The sequence below is a fragment of the Poecile atricapillus genome, chromosome Z (genome assembly GCF_030490865.1).
Source record: "Poecile atricapillus isolate bPoeAtr1 chromosome Z, bPoeAtr1.hap1, whole genome shotgun sequence".
NCBI classification, from domain to species: Eukaryota; Metazoa; Chordata; class Aves; order Passeriformes; family Paridae; genus Poecile; species Poecile atricapillus.
In genome coordinates this window covers 107,016,878-107,041,846 of record NC_081289.1, presented here as the reverse complement: position 1 = coordinate 107,041,846, position 24,969 = coordinate 107,016,878, and the positions used below count along the sequence as shown (strand labels likewise).

The 24,969-nt window shown below is 38.8% G+C and overlaps 2 protein-coding genes across 4 annotated transcripts in view; one reads left to right on the top strand and one right to left on the bottom strand.

Annotated features, from left to right (window-relative positions):
* The window catches only part of AOPEP (aminopeptidase O (putative)), a 197,412-nt gene extending 188,078 nt beyond the window's left edge, over positions 1-9,334 (top strand). For all 3 annotated transcript variants that reach the window (XM_058826407.1, XM_058826405.1, XM_058826406.1), the window contains 3 exons: positions 2,765-2,851; positions 5,495-5,639; positions 8,531-9,334. In XM_058826407.1, the coding sequence (XP_058682390.1) occupies positions 2,765-2,851; positions 5,495-5,635 (228 nt within the window). In that variant the 3' untranslated portion in view covers positions 5,636-5,639; positions 8,531-9,334. The remainder of the gene's footprint in view (positions 1-2,764; positions 2,852-5,494; positions 5,640-8,530) is intronic.
* An 11,689-nt stretch (positions 9,335-21,023) lies between these two features.
* Positions 21,024-24,969, bottom strand: part of FANCC (FA complementation group C) — a 75,685-nt gene continuing 71,739 nt past the window's right edge. The window contains exons 14-15 of the mRNA XM_058828092.1: positions 24,045-24,245; positions 21,024-22,282 (exon numbers count right to left, since the gene is read on the bottom strand). Coding sequence (XP_058684075.1) covers positions 22,139-22,282; positions 24,045-24,245 — 345 coding nt within the window. The 3' untranslated portion in view covers positions 21,024-22,138. The remainder of the gene's footprint in view (positions 22,283-24,044; positions 24,246-24,969) is intronic.

Sequence of the window (24,969 nt, the reverse complement as noted above, 5' to 3'; positions counted from 1 at the left end):
ACATTTCAGTCCACATTGTGCAAGGACCCCCTGCCCCTCTTGCACTCAGAGCCAGCCTTGATTTCTGTGCTTTGCTTTCTGGGGTCTCGTACAAGTCACAGGGAGCCAGAAGGGCTGGCTGAGCTGATGGTTTCACAAGGTCCTTTAGCAGCCATTGATTCTCCTGCAGTTTGCTCTGCCACAGATTTGGGGCAGACAGGAGGCAAATGTGTAATCTGAGGGTAAGAGGCATGCTGCTCCTGCCCCAGCTGGCAAAGTGCCAGCGTTTCAGGTCTGGGAATGTGCTGGGATTTGTACTCACCCTGGGAAAGAAAAGGAAAAAAGCAAAAGAGAGAAAAAAAAGTGTGTGCTGTCTCAGATCTCATTCAACAAATATTTTTCTTTTTAACTATTTGAATAGATGTTGGTTGCCAAGGACAGAAACCATATGGAGGAAGGAACAGGCACAGCTTAGTTCTGTGTTTTCCAGAGCCATTGGAATTCAGATGATCCAGCCATGATACACTGTCACTCATACATGATGTTAGTATGTGAGGAAGTAAGACCACATGAACACCTTCACAGAGGGAACTTTTTTCTGCTCTCCATGCAGCTACAATGGTTGGACCAAGAAAACTGTCCTGGGAGCCAACTGGCTTCTGTGCTCTTTAAGCCAGGTCCCTACTTGTTATCAAGAGTACTCAGAAATGGGGGCCCTTGTATCTTGTGACTCCACCTTTAGATCAGGAAATACTTTAATATCTGCAGGGGAAAGAAAAGCTCCACCAGGAGGTATGAAGTGAGCCCCATCCCAGTATACTTTATAGTCTGCTGTTGAAATATTCTCACTTGAAGGCGCAGTTTGAGGTCATGAGCAACCACAGAAGCTGCATTTGATTGCTTACCTCCTGGGTAAGTGCTGTAAGTGCTGGATCATGAGATGTAGAAGAGCCGTGATCACAGGAGGGGACCACAGACCCTTTCTCCTCCTCATGTTTCTCCTTGTTAATACCAGAATACATTAGGAATTCTGTTTGGATTTTTTTGTTTGTTTGTTATAAGAAGAATGTTCTTCTATGTTATAGGAAGAATGTGCAGAGTAAAGTCTATCTACAGTCTTTTAAATGTGTTTATATTGTTTGGTTAACTCATCTTACAGTTAGGAAAGGTGTATGGTTGAGTTTTGAGTCCGGGTAGTTTGACCCAGGCAAGGAGCTGCTTGGTGCTATGAGAAACACCCTGTAACAAAGCTGGATTGCCTGGGAAGATTTACTGGAGAAACGTTTAGTGTCTCCTGGGAGAAGCAGCAGCTGGGTAGGGTTTTGAAGGTTTACATTATGAATATGGGCATATGCAGCAAAGTGAGTTGAATCTTGGAAAGCTATTTCTTTTGTAAGTTTATCTCTGGTTCCACTAGCAGGAATCCTAACAGCTGCTATTTTGTCAGCAAAAAGCTGTAAGAGACAGCAATTATTCCCTATCATGAACAGCACTGTTGCTATTCAGTATCTTAAATGCAGCAAGTGCAAAATTCACCCAGTCCCAAAACCTCACAGCTTTTTATTTTCATAAGGTGTGTTCAAACTATTTTGTATAAGGGGTCAGCTGAAAGGAGGAATCGAGTTCACAGGGCTTGTGGTCATTTATCACTTGTTATTATGCTAACAGAATTAACATCTAATGTAACATAATTCTTTAAATTTTTTTCTGGATCTATAAAGTTGGCAGGGATAAAAAGAAAATTATTTTCAAAACCTTGTTTCCAAAAGCCAGCAGTGTCTTTTTCCCCATCTTCCCTTTCTGTCTTCAGTTCTCAATGTTATCACTACATCTATCATTCAGAAAATGGTTCATATTCGGCTACGTCATGTAAGCACAATTTGGACTCAGTTTTGAAAACTATTAAAAATGTTAACATTTCACTCTTACTATGAAAGGTGATTTCCATTAGGTACCCTGTCTTCTGAAAGATGGTGAGAGAAAAGGCTGAAACAGAAGCACTGGAAGTTACTCCACTTAACTGTTTTCCTTTACTATCTGTGCTGAATGGCTAATGGAATATAAAATGTTAGGCTGATCACTGCCTGCAATCAGGCAAGCCTTGCTGGAGGGTAAGATTACGCTTATGCCACAAGAATGGCTAAGAACAAAGTCAAAAATGTAAAGACAAAACATATGTAATTCGTGTTCACACTACTTAAGTGAAACCATTTTTTCACTTGCAATTTGCTAGAAAACTTTGTTACAGTGTGTCAGTAACTTTTTATCAAAGTGTATTGGTAGAACAGAACCACATCTTTTTAAATGCAGATGAATTTTAAATGCTTAACAATGTGCTTAAAATCTGTTAGTAGCAGAACTGATTCATTTAAGTGAAAGTTCCCTCCTTCGTGGGTTGATATCTAACTTTTTGGGATGGATTTAATATTGGTGCAGAATTACATTTAAGCCTTTTTGTGACTTGTATGATAAACAAGGGGTTACATAGGGGATGTTATCAGTTATATTCTGTAGCTTCTCCAGACCTCTGCAGTGGTAATATCTGTTTCCTGCCACCCCTCACACCCCCCTTTTGACAATAAGAAAGAAATAACCTCTAACCTCACTTAAAAGAAGGAAAGTCAAGACTGGAAACAGTGGCAGTGAAGATTTGCCAAAAAATACAAACCCAACAAAGATGAAAAAGCCAAACTGGTATGGATACATTATCAGCACCCAAACAGATAAAATATATAAAAATGTTTGTTTGTTTGTTTTTTACCTAGTATTATTTTTCTTCCCAAAGGTTCGTCACCGATGGTGTGAACTTGTCATTAAGCACAAATATGAGCCTGGGTATGGAGACATTGAGAGATTCCTCAGAGAGGATCAGGTAAGTTACATTTAACTACCATTGAAAACAATCAATTTTTCAACACCCTTATGCTGAAATTAAAAAAAAAAAATTAGTATATTTTCTTGCTGCAGTTTGTCAAAAACATGCCTGTGTATTCATTTAGTTCTTCTGTGGTCCCCTAAACATAGTAATTTAAGGAAGCCACCTACAGTAGGAGTATTCAACTCCACCTAAAAATGCTAATCTTTTATCAAGTGGTGAAATAGAATAGAATTCCTTCTCTCCTTGCATTTTATGCAAGCCAGAGGTAGGAGTGATGCTAGGAAGATACTTCTCAGCAGGTTTCTTTTGCAGGATGAGGAAGGTAAGTGTGGCTGTGAATGTCTATGCAGGTATGAGGTAGGTGCAAAGCAGTTGGTGCTGTGGTAACCTCAGTTTTGAAGATGATGGCCGTAAGTACTATAGCACAACAGTGTACATCCAGGGAATGCTAGCCTCCCCATGGGTAGGGACATGCTACCCTGTATTTTCTGGATTGTGAAGGCCTTAAAAGGCTGGACATACATGATTCCCTTAACATGGCCTTTTATTTCAGCCATTGTGAATTTAGAATTCTAATTGTACCTCTGCCTTGTTCTTTTCTATTTCACTTTTATTTGTCTTTATTCACTATAAACTCTGGAAAATCAAGGTATTCCCTGCCTAGGATGATTCTTAAATATTTAAATGTAGGTTTAAAAAATATAAAATAGTGAAGATATGTCAAAATCTAGGCAAGATATTAATGTCTTTACCCTTTATGCTGACAATGAACAAAGCTATTTACAGCCAATGAGGGTTTTGTGCTTCCAGACAACGTAGCACAATTGAATTATTTCAGTTTGTCATGCCCTCTTCTAGCTCAGAAGTATACCTCCTATTTATATCTCAGCCAATAAACAGGCCCCAGAGCTCTTGGCAAGTTCTGTATTAAAACAAACAAACAAAAAGGACATAAAAGAACGTAATTTTATAAGGAGTTACATATATTGAGCATATTTGTATTCTGTGAAAGGATGGAGATAACCACCAGCAGAACCTGGGGGTTCGAAGAACCCTTGAGTTGGTAAAACCATACAGAATTGCATTATGTTTGGAATAGCTGTTGTGCCAAATAAAGACATTTTCTGCAGTGTAGGGAAATAATTTTTGCAACTTTTTAATGTAATCTTCATTTCATTTACTTCAGCAGTGCATACAGTTAATGGTACAAACAGCTTCTGGTGTGATTACTACTTAAATTAGAGCAGTTGCATGTCTGTACTGATCATGTAACATGGCTTTTTTAAAAGTCTGGGAAGAAATGCAAATGAATTATTTAAATCCTTCGAAGTTCTACAAAACAGCAGTGTGTTTACTGCTAGGCCTAGGGGAGCATTATTAATGCTGGGTAGAGAGTGTAGTTCCTATAGTAAGAAAATCTCACCATTTAAAAAATTCTCAATGAGAGCAAATGGAGCCCAGCTCCAAGGCCATTTGTGTGGCTGCCAGACCTTGGTACAGCTGCACACCTTGGAAATCTGAGGTTTTGGTTCTCTTGGTGTCAGAGCATGCTTAGGGAACTGGCAAGGAGTTTCTGCCACTCTGAGACTTTCTCCTCTTATTTCAGTTATTGTTAAACTTTAAATTTCTCTTCTGGAGAAGAAAACTTCTCTTCTGACGGGTTTTTTAAGGCCCACCAGCCAATGCTAGAAAGTGCAAAGAATAGCATTAAAAATTGTATTTTCTCAATGCTATCTAAATTTTTCCACTCCTGCAAGTGTCCAAACAATAACTGGAAAAGTCATGCTAAGCATGCTAAGTTGCTAATATTTTGTCACATGTGTAATCCTATTTTGCTAAGTGCAGTTTTAACATTTACTGAATACCTGTAATTAGCTAGAAAAAATGTATCATCAGAAAAAAAAAGATGATCTCCAATATGTTTCCTGTTAAGTTGGCAAGAGCTTTGTTGGCAGTGGTCAAAGGGGCCCAGATCTCCCTACAGGAGCCCCATTACCTTTTTTTATAGCTGCTATGTCCAGACTAAATAGTTAGGAAAAGTCTGCCTTTGTACCCAAACAGAATTTATGCATGTTAAGCTGTATCTCTGATATAATGGGAGTCAAACACAAACATGACCATATACAGTTGATGTCCAGTTAAAGAATTGCCAAATGGGAATTTTGGAGTGGACTACTTCAGTCTTTGTTCATGGATGTGTGAGTAAACATGACAATTGGAAAGAAAATGTGTATCCTGTTGAAGGAAGGAGAAGTTTTTTTCTTAAGGGGCATTTGGAAAAAATTCAGGTAGTGGGTAAAAGAAAACAGTATTCAACTTGAAAAGTGGCAAGGAAAGTGGAGTGAGGAATAATTTTCTTGTCATGCCATAACACAGAACTCATACATTAACAGTTGTTTTTATGTAGTCAACACAGCATATAGACAATCACCCTTAGGCGAAAGAGACACAGAGAAAGCTAAGGGTTTTTTTAGGGGGTAGAATAGGCATTAGAGAGTAAATGGTATTTTCTGTATTTTGCATTGTCTATTTTGTTTCATTTTTAGTTTAAATGAGTACTAGGAGGTCAGTGGCAAAAAAACAGCTAAGTAGTTATTACTGGTGGTAGGATGCCTGTGTATTATGTTCCTTTTTCAGGCCATGGGTGTGTATCTCTACGGTGAATTAATGGTGAATGAAGATGCAAAACAACAAGAACTTGCACAGAAATGCTTCGCTGCAGCACAAGAACATATGGATGCATCCTCAGCCAAAGTGGTGGCAGAGATGTTGTTCTGAAAAGGTGATTTTTCATTTTAATCCCAACACCCTGATTTTGCTTCATAGAGAAAGAATATGCAGCTCTCACTGAATGTGGTAAACTTTGGCATACCATACAGCTTGTGACTACTTAGGCTGAGAAATAACTCTTGTTACATATCATGTTGGCTTTTTTTTTCTTTTTCTTAAGCCCAGCTGCAGGAGCAGTGAGTTACATACATGTAGGCAAAACTGGAGAACGTGGAGAATGGCTTTGTTGTAATGGACTGTACAAGAGGCAACTGTAAGTCCAAATGGCCAAAGAAGGCCAGGCTCTGCCTACAGTTGTTTCCCATTCTGTATTCTTAACTCTACTTACAAAAATTTCAGTTGTGCAGGGAGCATTTCTGTTTAACAGAGCTGCATGTGTACTTGACAGGCAGCACAGTCTTTGAAAAGAGCCTGATCCCACAGTGGAAATACGAAACTGTGGGCTGGAAGCAAATATGAATCATGTGAAAACAAGCTGATAATTCAAATGTTTTTGTGTTAAGGGTATTGAAGATTGATTATGAGGTAAGAAAAGTAGCCTTAAAACAAAGAAGCTAGCTTGTTTGAAGTTAAAGGAAGAGGAATCACCAGAGAAGAACCAGAACTGGAAAAAATATTTATGGAATAATGAGTGCCGCAGGCTATAAATTTGCAGAGACATTTTTCAATTCTCTCTCGGAACAGTTGGAGGTAGCCTTTCAGTGTCTTCACATGCATCTTCAACATATAACCCAAAAAGATTTGTATGAAAGTTTCTTGCAGTACAGCATACCTCAGATTTTTGGTTAATTATATCAGTCATTCAACAGACTGATTGCCTTGGTTGTTAACAAAACTTTACAGCTGATTTGTGGTATCAAAATTCAGCCTTCTAATTTAGCAGAAACATTGTCACCTAATTGCTACCAAGCAAAAATCGTAATTTTCTCATGTTCTAGCAGTATTTGTGAGTTCCACTTGATTTTGTAGTGTTTTTTGCTATGTTTTTAGGAAATACAGCCAATGACAGATACTATGAAAGCAAGTTTGATTATGAAAAGCCATGTTGTTCTTCTGTATAGACAAGAACTGTGCCTGCCAAGAAAACTTTTTTGGGAAAGGTAGATCAGACTGCAGAGTGGCCGGGTATCAGTTGTGGGGTAGGAGAGACACCTTTTAAATAGTTAGGGCTAGAGAGCCTCTCTTGTGTATCCTCAATTATCAAGGATTCGCAGGAATTTGAGTTATGTTCAGCAATTCTTAATCTGTCTTTGATTGTCTGAAGGCCAGAAACAATAAAATCAAAATTTCTAAATCAAAGTTTCTAATGGTAAGTATTTAGTGCAGGAAATTTACATGGTGTACAGGTGTTAGCAATAGCCTAGAATTACCCCTTTGACGTGGAAGTGCATGGTGAGCTATAACATAAAATCTAAAGATACTGAGCACAATATTCTGTGTGACTGCACAGCTTTCTTTTAATGTTATGGCTGTTTGGGTTCCTGGCATGATGATTTGTGACTTAAGATTAAAATCACATTGCCAGGGATTACCACACAGCCATGACCACAGCTGCTAGCATGAAACTCACCATTTAACGGTCTGATGTGTGCACAGCGTGGAATCCTCTCCATCTATCAAATAAACAAACAAAAAACACACCAACCCTCACCCCCAAACAAAAAGAAAAAAAAAAAGAGAAACAAACCCCCAAACCCACCAAAAACAGAGGAGAGCAGCAGAGCATCATGGAAGAACCTCCTCCGAAAGATATCTCTGCTGAGACGGAGATCTCTCTGGCGAGGTGCAGAGCTTAGCTGATTGGTGAACAGTGATTGTTTTCCTCTTTGTTCACAGTGGCTAAGTTCTGCACCTGAAGAGAAGGGAGAGGAGACTCTCTGCAGGGCAGAGAGCATTTGCTGGCTGAGATCCCTTCCTGCTGAACAGGCAGATTTGCGATGAGTGCATTTGTCCGAGGTTCAGTTTCTTTGTTTGTATGAAGAATAAGAGGCAGAGGCAACCTGGGAAGGACCAAAGACTTTTAGTTTTAGTTGAGAATAAACAGTACTTCTTAAGTTCTCAGTCTGATTGCAAATATAAGCCATTGCTTACAGTAATTTGGTTACCATGCTATCCTGAAGGTCAGAGGAAATAATGTTTGTGACTTTAACTGAAATTGTCAATAAAGCCTTTGTTTTATAGTCTTCTCTTTAATGGATGCTGTCATGATCTCTCTGCAGTTTTAGCTTAGCACTGTGTGTCGTTTGCAGGAAATGGTGGCAGCTCCAGTCGGAAACAACTTTTGGCTGCTGCTGTTGTTCCAGGCTGTTGATGGACCCGTCCTCCGGTGCCTACTGAGCTGATATCAGTTCTGATTTTACACACTGGCTCAGTTCAGCAGGAACAGGAGTCGAGCCCTAGAGCAAAAAAAAAAAGATGTACGTTTCCTAAGAGCATTTGAGAAATGTTGTTGCTGTTTTCTCTCAAAAAATGAATCAGTACATATTATGATATCCTGATGTTAGACACTAAATGGCCTAAGGTGGAAAAGCTACCTCAGTACTGTTTAAGAGGACTGTTGGCTAAAGATGAGAAGGTATGTGGATATGTAGCACACCACACAGTATTGCTCTGGTAACTTGCCTCCAACATTATTTTCAGAGTAACCTGCTAATAAAAAGAGACTTAGTGCTTCCACCATGGATACTCCTTGTCTTCTCCAGACCTTGTTGTGGTAGCTCTAGGAAGCTAAAGAAATAATTGTTAACTGTAGCTACAGTCACACTCTACTGGTAATCTAAAAAATAACTCAGTTTGGAGAGCTGAGGCAATCAAGAATGCACAGATATCCCTGCATTGTGACAGAGTAATAACTTTTTTACTTTACTGCTGTTTCCATTGCAGGAAAGATCACAGACAACTCTTTTAATAGATCTTCTACTAAACCCTGATGGTACTAGGATTTCATTGACCCAGGACATCAAAGGAAGGATTATGTGACTGCTAAAACAATCAGCTGACAAAAATATTTACCTTTCTGTATTTCTAGAGGCTCACTGTAACTGAGAACACATGCACACAAAACAAACTACACAAACACACACATGTTAGTCTGGCTTTAAGTAATTATTTTCTGTAAAAATTTTGGGATTTATCCTTGTACTTTGGTAATACAATCATTCTGGTTTGCAGATGCCAAAGATTATTGATTTGAACAGCTTTATCAATTTGGGCTTTCTGAAAAAGGATGAAACTGTATTGTGTACTTAAAATTTTGTTTGTAACTTTTATGTCATATTTTAAAATCCTCAATATAAAATCAACAGGGGCTGGGGTAGCACTCATAAGATTAGATAGGAGCAGAAATAAACTGTGGAGAGTTACCTGCCATCATCCTGGTGATGGGATGGAACTGAAGAAGAAACAAAGATCATCATGCTTTCTCTGTCATGTTTAGGTTAAATTTTGCCAGAAATGTCAGGCCTCCCATTTTCTTAGTGTCTTTCATACCCTTGTGATGTTTCTTTTGCAGTGATATGTCAAGTCTTCTTTCCTGATCAATGAATCTTTACATTTTTAGAAGACACTGTAATTGTTCCTTTCAGGAAGTAAGAATTTAAACCACAAAAATCTGTGAACTTATTTCCTTGTACTCTACTGTTTTATAGCAAATCCTCTTGTAAAAATAAATTATTTTTTTTTGAAGTACATATAGTGTTTCCATTGCACAGTGGTTCAACATTAATTAAAAAACTTGGGAAGAGGAATTACTTAATTTATGCTTTTGCAGCAGGAGAAAAGCACCTGGAAATCATTACTTAAGGGATGTTAATGAGAAAAAATAAATGGGGTATTCTTTCTTAAAGTTCTTGGGCTCAGAATCTGAAGTAAAAGCCTGCCTCAAAAGTGTCTTCAGTACAAAGAGTACAGTTCCCTTTCATGTCACATTTTCTGACCTCTCCCTTTGCAGGCATCCAGTGTCAAAACCTGAATTAAGGGACACTCAGCAAGTTCTTTCAAATGCAGGAAGAGTTAGGAAATTGTCCAGGAAAGCGCTGAGACACCACAGTGACTTCTAATGTAGTGACACTCACAGACATAGTTATTGGAGGATCCCATTCAGAACAGTTACACTTCATTTCACAGGTTTTTTTCTGCAAAGGCCAGCAAAGGAAACCAGCGTGCTTTTTGCCTTTTCCATTGTGTACGGAAAAATGCAGAGCTGGATAAGACTCTTGTACAAAATATGCAGAAATTAAAAACATCGTAAGCTTCTTCAGTACTATCAAAGCTAGTACTATTGAAACTATAGGACAAGTAAGATATTACATGCTTTTAAAAATATCACTGAATTTTCCTTCTTTCAAAACTTGCCCTTTTTTTTAATATTGAGCACAGCAATAGTTTGTTTTGTTTGCTTCAGCTCTTACAGTCTGCTTCAGCAGTATTAACTTGAACATTTCCCCTCACCACAACTTCATGACCCATCATGCATGGTAGCAACTGAGAAAATGAACAGAAAATGAAACACAAACACAAAAAAAACTAAAAAATGGCAAGAGGCAGCAGTCCTGGCCCTTCATCAGGGTTTATAGGGCCTTTTGTTACTAACCCAAGCATTGTGAAAACGAGTGAGGATCCAGATTAAGAAGAAAGTTGAAGGTAGCATTGAACAGTTACTGTCACCGTAACTCATCAGAGAGCATAGGAGACTCATGTACGTATTACTTAGTAGGGTCATAAACACGATACACACATTACCCTTAGTTCCTTCTGAATCCTTACATTTCTTCATGTAAAAGCACTGGAAGTGAGCCATATAATTATTTACAGAATCACAGAATAAGATTAATTGGAAGGGACACATAAAAACATTGAATACAGCTCCTGGTAAAGCACCATCCCCAAGGGTCACACCATGTGTTTGAGAGCATTGTCTGAACACTTTCTGAACTCTGTCAGATGTTGTGGCCACCACCCTGAGGACCCTGTTCCAGTTCCCAGCCACCCTCTGGGTGAAGAACCTTTTCCTGGTATCCAGTCTAAACCTCCCTTGATACAATTTCAGGCCATTCCCAGGGGTCCTGTCCCTGGTCACCACAAAGAAGAGATCAGTGGCCTGCCCCTCCTCTTCCCCTTGTGAGGAAGTTGTAACTGCAGTGAGGTCTGTCTTCAGTCTCCTCCAGGCTGAACAGACCAAATGCTCTCAGTTGCTCCTTTTATAGCAAAACCCCAGCACTGGAGGTGAGGCCACCCCAGCTCAGAGCAGAGAGGGACAATCCCCTCCCTTGATGCCCCCCGGGACAGGGTTGTCCCTCCTGGCTGCCAGGGCACTGCTGGCTCACGTTCAACACATCATTGACCAGGAACCCCAGGTCCCTTTCCATGGTGCTGCTTTCCAGTATCTCATTCCCCAGTCTGTCCATACATCCAGGGCTGCCCCATCCCAGATGCTGAATCCAGCACTTTCCCTGTTGAACTTCATGTGGTTGGTGATTGCCCAAATCCCTGATTTGTCAAGGTTTCTCTGCAAAGGCCTCCCTGACCTCGAGAGAGTCAACTCCTCCCAGTTTTACATCATCAGTATCCCTTCCAGTCCTGTGTCCAGGTCATTTATGAAGATGTTGAAGAGCAGAGGGCAGAGGATGGGGCCCTGTGGAACCCCACCAGTGACAGGTTCCCAGTCTGATGTCATCCCATTCACTGTGACCTTTGTGCCTGACCCGTGACCCAGCTGCTCACCCATCCCAAGATGTGTTTATCCAGCTGTGGGCTGGACATTTAAGTCCAGAAGGATCCTGCGAGAGACAGTGTCAAAGGCTTTACTGGCTTCCCTTGGTCAGCTGGGTCACCTTGTCATGACAGGAAACCAGGTTGATAAGCAGGACTTTCTTCACCTGAAGCTGTGCTGGCTGTGACCAGTGACTGCATTGTCATTCAGGTGTTATTCAGTATCCCCAGAATAAACTTCTCCATAACTTTATCAGGCAGTGGAGTGAGACTGACAGGCCTGTTGTTTCCTGGGTCCTCCTTCCTGCCCTTCTTGAAAATCAGGACAATATTTGCCAGCTTCCAGTCACCTGGGACCTCTCTGGATTCCCAAAACCACTCAAAAGAAACATTTTGTGACTACATAAGCCAGCTCTTGACGGATTCTTGGATGAATCCTATCATGCCCCATACATTTTCAAGGATCCAGCTGGAGCAGTAGATCCTGCACATTTAGTTTTTAACAGGCCCTATCAAAAGCCTAACAGAAAAAAACAACAAACAAACATTATTGTTCATTTTATTCACAATTTTCTCTCAAGGTGGGTGTTTCTATATTGAGTTACTGACAGAAGAATGTTGCAGAATCTAACTGTAGTAAATAAAAGTCAACAACAAAAAAAATCTATTTCCAAACTTCCTGTAACTATATTATTACAGGAAGTCACGTCTTTTCAAATGACACCTCCATCTAGGAGATGCACTCAGTGGTCCAATTCACTGTATTCTATGACTGTATGTGGCTACAGCAACACAGGCTTCTATATAGGTGTGCCTTTGCCCTTAGGTTTCATTTACATGTTTCATAGGCAGCCCCCTCTGAATATAATACAGCATTTTGTAGGGTTTTTTGCTCTTCCCATCCCTAATTCAGTCCTTTCCAAACATAGCAGTAATTTTACGCTGAATAGCATTAGAAAGCCCATTGCTGGCGAATCTCCCACTTGCTTCATCAGGTCAACATCTAGTTAGGATCTCGGTGATTCTTTTCAGGATGTACCTTTTAGCTCTGAAAATGAATCTCAGATGAAAAATTAAAACTGTATCCATATAGTTAGGCAAGGATCATCACCTACTTTCTCGTGCTGCTTACTTTTCAGAGTAAAGGCAGACCATAACAAGGGGGTGGTCCTGCGAGTGGCCCCTTGGTGGGCATTCCTTGCCATACACTTTCTGTTCCAAGTACAGAATAAAACACACCCTTTTGCTGACAGCTGTTTTCTGTCTGCAGCTTTGCTGGGAGGTGTTTGCAGCTGCTGCTGTCTCTGTGATTTCTCCTTTAGGAGGGAATTAGCTGTACCCTATTGCCCATGCCTCACACAAAATAGGGAAGGAAAAAGGTCTTGAAACAAAGGTCTGATCAGAAATGCAGCCTGAGCAAGTGGGCAGCTTGGGGAAACCAGGTGTAAGGAGCCTAAGGATTTCTGACATATAAAAAGGATATTATCAAAAAAGTTATATGGAGCATTAAAATGTATCAGGTGGAACACAGTGCAGCCAGTTCATCTCCACAGCTGATCAAAGTCTTGGGAACTGGTATTTGTACTACAGAAAATTTTAAGTGTTGGTTTGCAGGCTCCTCTGTATACAGAGGTATGTGGGAGGAAACCATGGTGCTTTTGTAAGAATCAACAAGCAGCTGAGTTATCATGAGCCATTATGTTCCAAAGGCTCTATTACTTTGGAGTTGATTCTTTCTATGCAGAAACTGGACTGTAAATATCTGGAAAATCCACACCTTCCAGGCCCTGTGCTGCAGGCAAGTGCCAGCTGGCACATGTGCATGCTGCAGCAGGTCTCACTTTCAGTACACATGATTTAAGAGAAGTAGTATATGAAATATCCAAGACTATTCAAACTTTCACCAGTGACTTAATGGTATTTTATTTTGAAAAAACACTCACATAATAATGTACTAATAGTAAGATTTGAAAAAAGCCCATATACTGAGCACAAAACCATACTCTAAATCACTGAAAACCCTATTCAACAACTAATTCTTAATATCTAAAAAAAATAATTCATCTTCTGGTCTTTTTCATAATGTATCTTGTGTTTTTTAAAGCTATAAAATATCTACATTTGTGCTGACTACACAGTTCCCAGTATTCATAAGTCATGTCTGATGTCTTCTCTAACAGTCAAAGATTTCACCAGACATCTAAATAGACACATTTCTCTTCTTGGCCTCAATTGCTGATGCCCAGACTAGTCAGAAGAAAAAAATTGCAAGAAAGGACAAGGAAGCAACCAAATAGAGGAGCCTGTTTTATCTAGAATTTCAGAAGCATACTGAATTTAGGCACATAAACAAAATGTAAAGTGAACATATATACTGATATGGCTATGTTGGTTTGTTTCTTTGGACACAATATATTGGAAAATTTATTTTAAAATCTTACCCAGCTGCCAGGCTGACATTTTATGTCAGTGCTTATATAGCAGTGCTTAAAGAAATCGAGACATTTGAACAGTCTTTGGGAGACTAACTGCATTTGTCCATTTGCTGTGATTTAAACTAACTGCATATTTTCTGCACAAAATTAAGAATTCAAATTAAGGTCCTGACTCCTGCTGCTTATACCTGCTTTCCAGAAGAACAACAGGCATTTGCCCTGTTATCTGAAAGCATGCAGAAATTGCAGTTCTGTTAAAAATTGCTGTTGCATGATCATCAGAAAGCAGAACTTAGTTTTGAACTGACACCACTTCATCTTAGCACAGTACCCCAATAGAAATGCCCATGGTACAACCTGAAAAACCCTGCATTGCCCCCTTGCAGAGATGGCAGCTCTGCTGTCTTCTCACATGCCCCTGAGCAGCAGCTGGACGTTGCTGTACCTTTTAGTTAATGTAGCTCACTTCAGTCATCTGAAAACTGCCTCTTTCTGACAACATCCAGGCTTTTCCTCTGGGCTTGTTGCGACTGGTGTCTCAGCACTGGAGCTCTCTGCTGAAACTCAGTCTGAGACATTTTATTCATGGGCCAGTTTTGGCTGCTTTGCCACTGGCATCAACCCCAGCCATCCTGACTGGATCTAAACAGGCTAGTTTGAGAAGCTGGTGCTTGGCCCTGGAATGTGATTCACTTCATCTTTAATCCTGAAAGGACAGTGCTCATCATCTACCACACAGAAAAAAAATCCTTTCTTTTTTAACCTCAAATTGTTTCTTCACAGTTACATTGTCCCACTTTGTTTTTATATTTGGTAGTGAAAGTTATTTGCTCTACAGCTGTACCTCCTTACAGTCAACTCTCCCAAGTAAAACAGAACTAAAAATTAAAATATCTCAGCAACTGTCTTACTCCAGTCTGCATCTGTCCCTTGGTGTGCCTGAAACTCACCTGTTTAACTGCCAAGCATGACCAATTAAAGATTCATTCAGAGTTACTTAGTTTTACACCTGAAAAGTACTTTTTTTTTTTTTTTGTTCCCTAATGTAGGGAACCACACTGTCCCTTATCCCTACAACCATCTTTTTCCTCATAACATTGCAATATTACCCTGCAAAACTGACATTAGTATTTTGTAATTGCCACCACTTGTGCTGAAACTGCCCATCAAGCCCTGTTTGCATTATAATCTCCTGTTGCTTTTGACTATACATGAAGGCTTTTTAATAAGCTTCCAGTTCTAGCTGAGGGAAAACATTGTTCCTGTTTGAGTATTAAAAAAATGCAATTATATGATACAATTGCTGAACTTCTTGTCATGGTTTAACCCTAGCACCAATCCCCATGCAAATGCTTGCTCACTCTCTCCTCAGCAGGATCAGAGAGAGAACTGAAAAGGTATATGTGAGAAAACTCAGAGGTTGAGATAAAGACAGTTTAATAGGGAAAGCTAAAGCCACACACACATGCAAAGCAAAAGAAGGAATTAATTCACTGCTTCCCATGGACAGGCAGGTGTTCAGCCATTTCCAGGAGAGCAGGGCCCCATCACATGTAATGGTGACTTGGGAAGACAAACACTGCACTTCACATGTTCCCCATTCCTCTGTCTTCCCCCACTTTATACATGGAGCATGATGTCATATGGTCTGGAATATCCCTTCAGTCAGTTTGGGTCACCTGTCCTGCTGCGTCCTGTCCCAACCTCCTTGCACCCCCAACTTCCTCCCCAGCATGGCTCTGTGGAAAGCAGAAAAGGCCCTGGTTCTGTGAAAGCCCTGCTCAGGAGTAACAAAAATATCTCTTATATTGTCAACCCTGTGTTTAACACATATCCACAACAGCCCCACACCAGCCTCTGAGAAGGAAATTATCTAAGCCTAAACCAATGTACTTCTTTACACAGATGAAGACTCAGATAAACAATCACAAGATTTTGTTTTATACAAGAACAGGAAAGCCCATCCTACTGACAGTTCCTGCACACACCTTCTCCCCAGCACTTACCTCTCTTTTCTTCAATCAAAACATAGGAATGTAACTTTCTTACAGGAGGGAGGGAGGGATTAGAAAGCATCCAGACTAGAAAACAGACCAGTCTTACTTAGTTCCTAAGCTAGCTGATTCACTATTACCAGCATGAAGTAATGCCAGCATCAGCAGAAGGGTAGATGTGACACAGAGAAAAGCTCTACACCACAGAACAAAGCTCAATGCTAAAAGCTAGTGTAGCACAGTATTTTTGAGTCAAGAGCATTCAGCATCAGGACCACAGGTTTATAACATGCAAAACCCAAAAAATATTCCCCCATTTGTTTTGAAAAACAACTATTAAAGACTTGTGCTTTTTGGTTGTTTTAGAGGTGGTAAGGACCAGTGCAGTCAGGAAGTCCTCCTTCTGAATGGTTCTTCCTCCTGCTTACTCTCTGAATGTCTGAAAAATCAAGAGCTAAACTCTATTTCAGATTCAGAAAAGAAAATGGAATTGATAGGAAAATTATGAAAATGGCACAGCAGGATGTCAATGGCAGCTCTTTTTGTACTTTCTTTAAATGCATGTGGATTTTAGACTCATTTTGAAGAACTGTCCCACAGCAGTGATAACCATTTAAGTGGTGCACCAACTGGGCTGTTCAAATGCATGATTTTTGAAGCAGAGGAGGGAGAGCATTGATACCAAATTCTGTTCTTTCGTTCTTCTACAACAAGTTTGCCAGATCTGAAGAAATCAGCAGGGAACAATTGATTTACAGATTTCTGTGTGGTTAGACACAAGTCTATGAGTGAAGGATCTCAGCAGAAAAATAGATATTCAGCCCATACTTGATTTTATATGCAAGTTCTTAAACTTTGCTATATGATGTTTACACAGGCTTAGGGTATTCCATTTTAAAAAGAAAAACAACAAAAGAAAAGAGACTGGATCTACCATTTGTCCATTCATCTTGGATCCTGGCCAGAAAGGAAGAAAAAAAAAAAAAAAAGAAAAAAAGAAAAAAAAGGCAATGCTTCTGCCTAAAGAGTAGATGCATCTGAGAGCTTGTTCTGGTAATACAATTAGTAGGAGAACCCATGAAATCAAGATCAGAAGAGCTATGATGAAAAACAGTCAACAGCTGTCATCTGAAGACTTTAAATCCCAATGAAATTATCTTTCCAAAAGAGATGTTACTGCTTAATTGCAAGGTTTGGGCTTGACATTTTCTTAGTATCCACTCATGTTCAAACCACTCAAAGAAAGCAGCTACAGCAATTCAATCTGGCCTGAGAAGTGTGCTGTGCAGCAAATTGCTCAGCACTGGCCATTTGTATTTCAGAAAAGAAGCAAACACACAAGACAAGAAAGTTGAAACGTAATAGTGAGGTCTGCAATGAACTTGGAGAAATTTACTGGTCTATGAAGAAAAACACTGGTACTTCCTTCATGTTTCCAGAAAAGATGCTATTGGTCCTCCCTGCTAGAAGCTCACAAAGCGCCAGAATTCAGACATGTATCACTGATTTCCATCTTATAAATTAATCCTGTGTCATATTTCAAGGCTTCTCTCCTCTTCCATGGAATCTGATACTGACTTTTCCCCTCTCTATTCACAGACATCTGAAGCTGATATGGAAGTGCAGCACAGTCATGAGATTAAAAGCACTTAAACACTTACTGGTAGTCTCTCCAGGGAACAATGGTACAGATGGGAAATCTGTATCACCAGCTACCATTACAAGTAGTTTCCAAGTTAGTTGGAAATAAGAAAGCTGAAGTCCTATTTTCAGAAAACCTATACATAAATAGAAGTTACGGCAACATTAGTCAAAACAAACAAGCTGCTTTCTCATAAGTGAAATATTAAGGAAACTTTTAACAGTAGCAGGCAAATGACATATTGCATGCACCTGTTTTGGAAGCCTCAAAGTAAACTCACAAGCTAAGAAATAAAATGTTGAGGAGTGAGCTGTACATGCAGGCTAACTGGCACATACACGAGACATCTCAACAGTGTAATTCACATAACCAAGAATATGTAAAAACTTAATCTCTTCAAGATGGAATTTATGCATCTGCAAAAATTCATGGGCCTAACATATCTTTACTGAAAAAGATAGAAAAGAGGTCATTGTTTCTGAGGGTCTACTTTTTTATTACATGAGTCTATCACCTGACAGTACAGAAGAGAAGAAGAGGCTTTAAAAGTAGTAAGAGATGTGAAGCTAGTTAAATATGCAGACCTACTAAAGACACTACTGCTGGATTTTTTTGCTGCTACTTGTTGATACACAGGTTAATGGAATGTATGGAATTTCTACTTCCTAATTCTATCAGTATTGAATACAAAAATCACAGCTAAATTCCTAGAGCTGAGTTTCAAACATGTGGGTTTTATCTTTTTTGTCACTCCCTCCCTTCACACACATGCAAGAATATAGAATGTGAACTAAAGCACCATCCTTGCCTATGAACTACATCACTACAACTCAGCTAGAGCCAGCTCACATTTCAAATTTTTGTTTCTGTGGCAGACAGCAGTGCAATGCTTATCCTAGCTGGCTCCTGGCAGCTCAGACAACAGTGAGCACACTCAAGCCATCAGAAGGATCTTGTGAGGTTCATTCCTTTCCAGCAACCAGACAGCTGGTTCAAGGAAGGGGGCCAGTGCAAGGAAGGGAAACACCTCTGTGGCATTCACTAGTGAACGGACCAACTAATAGCAAATTCCCAGAATAAGCTGCTCTCTGCTAGGGCAGCAAATGGAATGTCTACCATGAGCCTATCTTTTAAATCCAGGCAAGCATTTAAGAAAAAACTGTACTGCAAGTAAGGAAAACTTGCCAGAGAAGTGGATTTAAGCAGGCCCACATCTGAACACTGCAATGAATTAAGTGCTTGTGGGATGCCTCCAGCACTCAGCTACACTGGCTTAACTAGTAGTGTTGCCCAACAAAACATGCTGGTTGTTTAAGAAAGCCATTGCAGACTATCAGGAAAGCATAAAAAATTCAAGCACGTGCTCTGTGCGCTTGTGGAGCACTCCTCTCAAAACATTCCAGGTTTTGACTTTTCAAACTTGGTTCTAGTAGAAAACTGCCTTTCTACGTCTGAATTTTCACCTTTCTTTACGCTTCTTATATCACAGGAAAAACTGTGTTTTAATGGAGTATGACATTACTCATTCACACAGAACATTATGTACTGTATTCTGACATTAGATAATACAGCAATGAAATGGTATAAATCTAATTTAACGGTGTTTCGTTTAGTAACTGCAAGTTGTGCTAGATGCTTTATCCTACATTTCTATAATACTAATGCTTCAGAATTTTTTTGAATTGTATCCCTGCCAAGCCAAACATATACCACAGACTTCGGCACACTGAAACAAATATTAACTCACTCTGTCTATTAACAAGTCTTGGCACTTAGAATGCTGAGAGTACAGAAACTTAATCACAAATGCTAGAAGTAACAGATTAAATGTTACTGTCAGTCAGCTAAATTGCAGTATCTGACAATACATGACAAAATAAAATACATTGTGCTTTGTATAGGCACTGTACTGAGATCCTGACTAAATAAAAGCCACAGAAATGACCTTTTTTTCTTCCTGAAGAAAATCCACAGAAACCACCCAGCACCATGCTGCAAAGTTTGCAGAATTCAAAAAGCTCTAATTTAGCAGTCTTAGACTGAAAAGAAGCATAATCAACAAAGAAGTAAAATTTACTGTCTGTATTCTTATTTAAAAAAAAAACAACCCTTGAAACAGAGCAACTTCGTAAAGTTCTCTATGTTCAGCGTACTGTCCAGAACCAGGGTGTGTGCTGTGGGCAGAATGCAAGGAACAACCTACTTGAAGTTCGATTTCAGGACTTATTGGCTGGTTCAGCAAAAAAATACAGCCTTGAAGGCTCCAAAGAACATTTCCAGAAAGCAGCAATTACAGAGGAAAAGATGCACATTGCATGGATAATGCAGAAACCACCATATGAGAAATCTTCCATTACTCAAATTGCTCTGTAGCCTTCCACTGGCAAACTAACAAATGTAGCTTCAACATCCCACAAAATCACAGCTTATATCAAAGTTAGATCATAAGTCAAGCATAGTGAAAGAGTAAGGAAAAAGAAATGCCAATGATTTGTAACAACTATGCTAAAAAGAGAAAAAAAGAATGCCAGTACAGATGCATCTTTTTAAAATTACAGACAGCATCAATTAGGTTTCTTCCTTAGAGCCTCCTGAAACAAGCAAACTCTCCTTAATATTTAAATCATTCCATTTTTCTTAAGAAGCCAAACAGGAAAACATGAATGTACCCATTCACTACTAATTTTCGGTTTTTACTGCTTTCATTGTACGTTCCCTTCCTGCTTGAATTGATTTATCCTTCTTTATCAGCATATTGGTTTTGTTAAAGGAAGTTAGAAGAATTTTCATGCACTTTTTCAGTGGAAAAATAAAAACACTGATAAAGAAAAGACACCAGCCCCAAAATTGCCCTACACATCTAAACATAATGCCCATACTTTTCACCTAATTAATCTGCAAGAAATAGATATTGCAACTCTTTGCTAATCTTTCTTCTATGTAGTTAAAATTACATATAGGCACAATATAGAGAAAACACAACCAAAGAGCCTCATATCCAACAACCAGATTAGACATTAAACAAAAACAAAAACAAAACAAAAAACCCCAAACAAAAATAGTCCTTCTTCCTTTGGGTTAAAATTTCAGATTGTTTATCATTCTAATTTATCATTCTAAATACAGGCACTCAACATCTGTTTTCACTAGACAAATACTTCTGAGTTCATGACCAAAAAATAATTTAGTTTAATCTGATATTTTTCAGTTATGGTATTCAGGGAACAGAAAACTGGGTTGCTTGATTTTACTTTTTTAGATAAGTGTGATAAGTTTCTACATCAGAAAAATTGCTATGTATTTCTTTCTGAATTTTTATTTTAAAATATTTTTAAATCAAAAATAAGAAAAAACTCTTTCTTTGCAGACATACATTATGTGTTTGTTATTTTTTCACTAGCAAATGGACTAAGAGGGCACGTAACTTCCATAATATGACTCACTGGGAACAAAATTGTAAGAAATCAGTTAACAGCATAACAGAAAATATCTTTCCACTTCTTACAGCCAAGGGACACTAAGTACACTGTTTTTCTTTCCCTTTGCTCAAAAACATGCTACATTCAAAAAGCTTTATTAATTTAAGATACATGTCTTGGATTTTATAGGCAACTATAGTGTTCCAGGTAGCATCTTTGAGTAGCACAGCATAAGCACTGGAATTACAGATAAGAAATACAGGAGAACAAATTACTGAGAAAAGTCAGGATGCTCTGTCACTACTATTCTCTATGCTTTTTTTTCTAGTTAAGCTAAAGACAGGTTCACAAAACATCTTGCGAAAAATACTTTCCTAGGGGTAAAAAACATAAGCCATAACCTGTCCATGCTTCTTGCATATTTTTTATCTCCTGTCTATGCAGAAGAGAAAAAAACTAAACAAAGAAGTAAGCAATATACTGCTGGACACAAAAATGAAGGCAGTGAGTTGCAACCTTTACAGGAAATCTGTCCCTTCGAATGGGAAAATGTCCTTATGCCTCTGCTTCACTTGCCCTCTTTTGTCAGAATAAAAATCCCATATTTCTTAAATGAATAAATAACAGCATCAGTCACAGCACACTCTTAAGTAGGCTTTATTGCAAGCAATTTTATGCCTGCAGTATCTGTTGACAAAGACCAGCTATTGGTATAGTACTTAGAGGAGAACACTGTCCTGTGAAAGCCGCAATAGTGAAAAAAACCCCGACATTTAGCAAATCTGGGAAGAGTTTCATTTTGGAAACATTTTCAAAAAGAAGAAAAGAGTTCAGGAAACATCACTCACTGATTTCCTGAGAACACCATGAATCACTTGAGATCATCGTTAGTCTCATAAAAGCAGAAGCATAGAACAAAACATTTCAGTAACAACTTCCCAATCAAGCAATTGGATATTACTTGCTTAAAAAACCCACATGAGTAATTTGGGAGAAAAACTGATCCTCAGCCAAATAAACAATAAGGAGATAAGTGAACTACTTTAATTTATGTAGGTCTCTTGTTACAAAATTTTCAAGCATCTTTAATATTTACTGTTACATTTCAAAAGATGAACATTTTCAAAAACCAGATTATTTTTCAATATAGATGAGAGAATGTAAGTTAGCAGGTATAGCTTATATAGGTATATTTCTGCCCTTGGTAACCTGCAGTGCCAGATGTTAATGGAAGTCTGACACCCGGATAAAGACCTGATTTGTTGGTTTGATAAATAGATGACATTAAAATTCTAAACTTTCGATATAAGTTTTTCAAGAAGTTCATTCAGCAGCTTCACAGTCCTTTGGTTTTCTTCTCCACTATTGTTAAATCTGTATGCAGTACGGATAAGAAGGTTATAAACTTCTTTGCTTGTACCAGTTATCTCAGCAATCTGAAAGGAAACACAAAAGGTTAAATTAGGCAATTATGTTGCTAAATACTAAGAATTCTTCGAAATACTTGCAAGAAAACTGGATTTTTCTCTCACCACTGCATATCTGAGAACCAACTTCTGCCCAAGGTATGTCTTTTCATACATCCCAGTGGAGCAAAGCAACTCTGAGATTTCTGCTGTTGTCTCAAATTACAGTGTAACAAATCAAGTGGCCAGAAAGTTTTTAAAGGAAACACAAACGGATAGATGGTATAACCATTTGTAAGTCATTGCCATAGAAAGGAACTAAAAGCACATGAAGTGTGTATCTGGGGCAACAATTCAATTCTGTAAAGCTTTCAAAAGTGAAAATAAATACCTCCCCCAAAAGATGACAAAAAAACAGGACAAGACCCTAAGTTGCAATTTTTGCACATCAGGAGGGCCTTGACTCCTCATTATCTGTGTTAAAACCACAGTTTACTGTGCTAAAACAAACCACAGCCATGCATCCCAAAACAGTTCCACACCATTCTGCCTTTCATATATTGTCTTTAGTCCTTTTCCAACCACATGGAGAGCCTAGCTACACATTGGTGATTATACAGATACAGTCAAAATTAATCAGACTGATAAACCAACAAACTGGTCTACAACAGCTCATGACCACTCTGCTCCAGGAAATATTCAGAGTTTTGAAAGTTAGTTATATTGCTATCTATAAAGAAGCTGAAGAGTGTCTTTGGTTCTCCTGGAGGAATTTAAAGTAGCAGGCTAGTACATTACATCATGAAGAGAATCTAGAAATAGCAGTCTGCAAAAATATATACAACCCCCCCCCCGAACTTTATTGTTACATTCTTATGCTGAGAAGAATATTGATCATTTGTGAACGTGCATCCTATGATGTGAGGAATACCTTAGCCCTTCTTAAAGAGGAAACTGCTATGTCTTTTTAGTCAGCCAGCTGTGTCACAAAATCAGATGCCTTACACATGCCATATACTCTATACAGGTCTATACATAAGACCACGCTGCTGCTGAGTGGAAAAACTTTTGGAAGTATTGAAACTATATACTAGCCCTGGACCTGCTTGCAGAGGAGGCATGCACTTCTTACAAGAATATGGTTTGATAGTAAGGAATAAATTTCTAATTCTACACTGAGATAGCACTGTTTATCTAAAGAGATAAGAACACATTTTAAAGCTTGCACCAATATATCTGAAGGCTCTCATCACCAACAGGAAGATACTGTGGCAAGCTTCCAGCCTTTTACTCCTCTTCATCTTATTTTACACCCTAAGAGACACTGTCTTAGCTCTTCATTCTCTTCTCCTCTCTCAATTACCACACTGTTTTCCTCACTGGTTTTGCCAACACCAAGGTTCTGCCACATCAGTTGTAACCAGCTGTTCCACCCAATGGCGAACAGTGATAATTTAAAGATTGATTTTTATGGGAAAATCAAAATGTCTGCACATGCAATCTACACCATGTGTAAATTAACTGTAGGTATCCCTTAACTGCAAGCTATGACTTCAGCTGTCTCGGCATCTGTATAGTGACGACAGCAACTCTGTCAGTGAGATCAAGAAGTGAATGCAAAATATTTTGACTGTAGCTGAAATAGATATGTAGCAGGTTAGATATGGCTGTTGTAGTCACACTCTCCTTTAATTCGCTGTTATGTGTTTTCTTTATTAAGTGGTAGAAACTTAAAAATAGTAAAATAAATATGTGTTTAAGTTAACCTGAAAAAAAGGGAAGAAACACTTACATGGTAAATACATTCCTGGGCAATCTTATGCCCACCAGTTGAGAAGAGCAAAAAGTTGGTCAGAAGATGTGTTGTAAGAAGCTGGTTACAACACTGCTCTATGCCCGTTATCCTGTGTACAGCAGCCTCCAGGTCTTTGACAGAAAGGTCTGCACAGCTGAACACCATCATCAGATTATTGTAGACTGCTTGAGCTTCTACCTGTAGGAAATAATTTCAAAGGATGAAGGATCAGAAAAGAATGAAGGTCAAATCTATGGTATTTTACTTAGAATTTATTTAGTAAAAGAAAACTGAATCCTCAGAGAAACTCAAACAGGAAAAAAGTTTGAATTTAACCAGCGGGAAAACCAGGGAAGGAAGGGCTGTAACAAGTTTCTTCTACACTGATTCACATACACAAAGGTGGACAGAATAGACTTTTTTTTCCCTTTAGTCTTACAAATGAAGCAGACAGGGCTCCAAGCCAGGATTTTACCTTTTTAATAATATAAGGAAATGGAGAAAGTCCCTTAGAAGAACATGGTCCAATTTTTGCATTGTGGAAAAAAGAACAAAAGCTCCTCAAGGGCTCATTTCAGTATTGCTGCTGTAAATCAGTTGAATCCCCATGCATCCTGACCTTGCCTGATAAAATGTTCTGGTAAGAATGTGTGCTTTAACCTCTTCCTGTTTTGTTTTCAACTTATGTTTTTATGTTGTGAGCTAGACAATAAAACCTAACTTCTACTGGGGCTAGGAAGCAGAAGATTTTGGCAGCTCTAGAGAAAGAACTATAAGCAACTACTGCTAAAAAATCCTAATAATAACTCTGTTCACTGTATTAAAAATTAACTGAAAAAACTTGTAGACAGAATGCAAATGAGTATCAGCTGGAACAGCACAAAAATACACCACTGCAGACCCAAAGAAAAAGAACACCTGC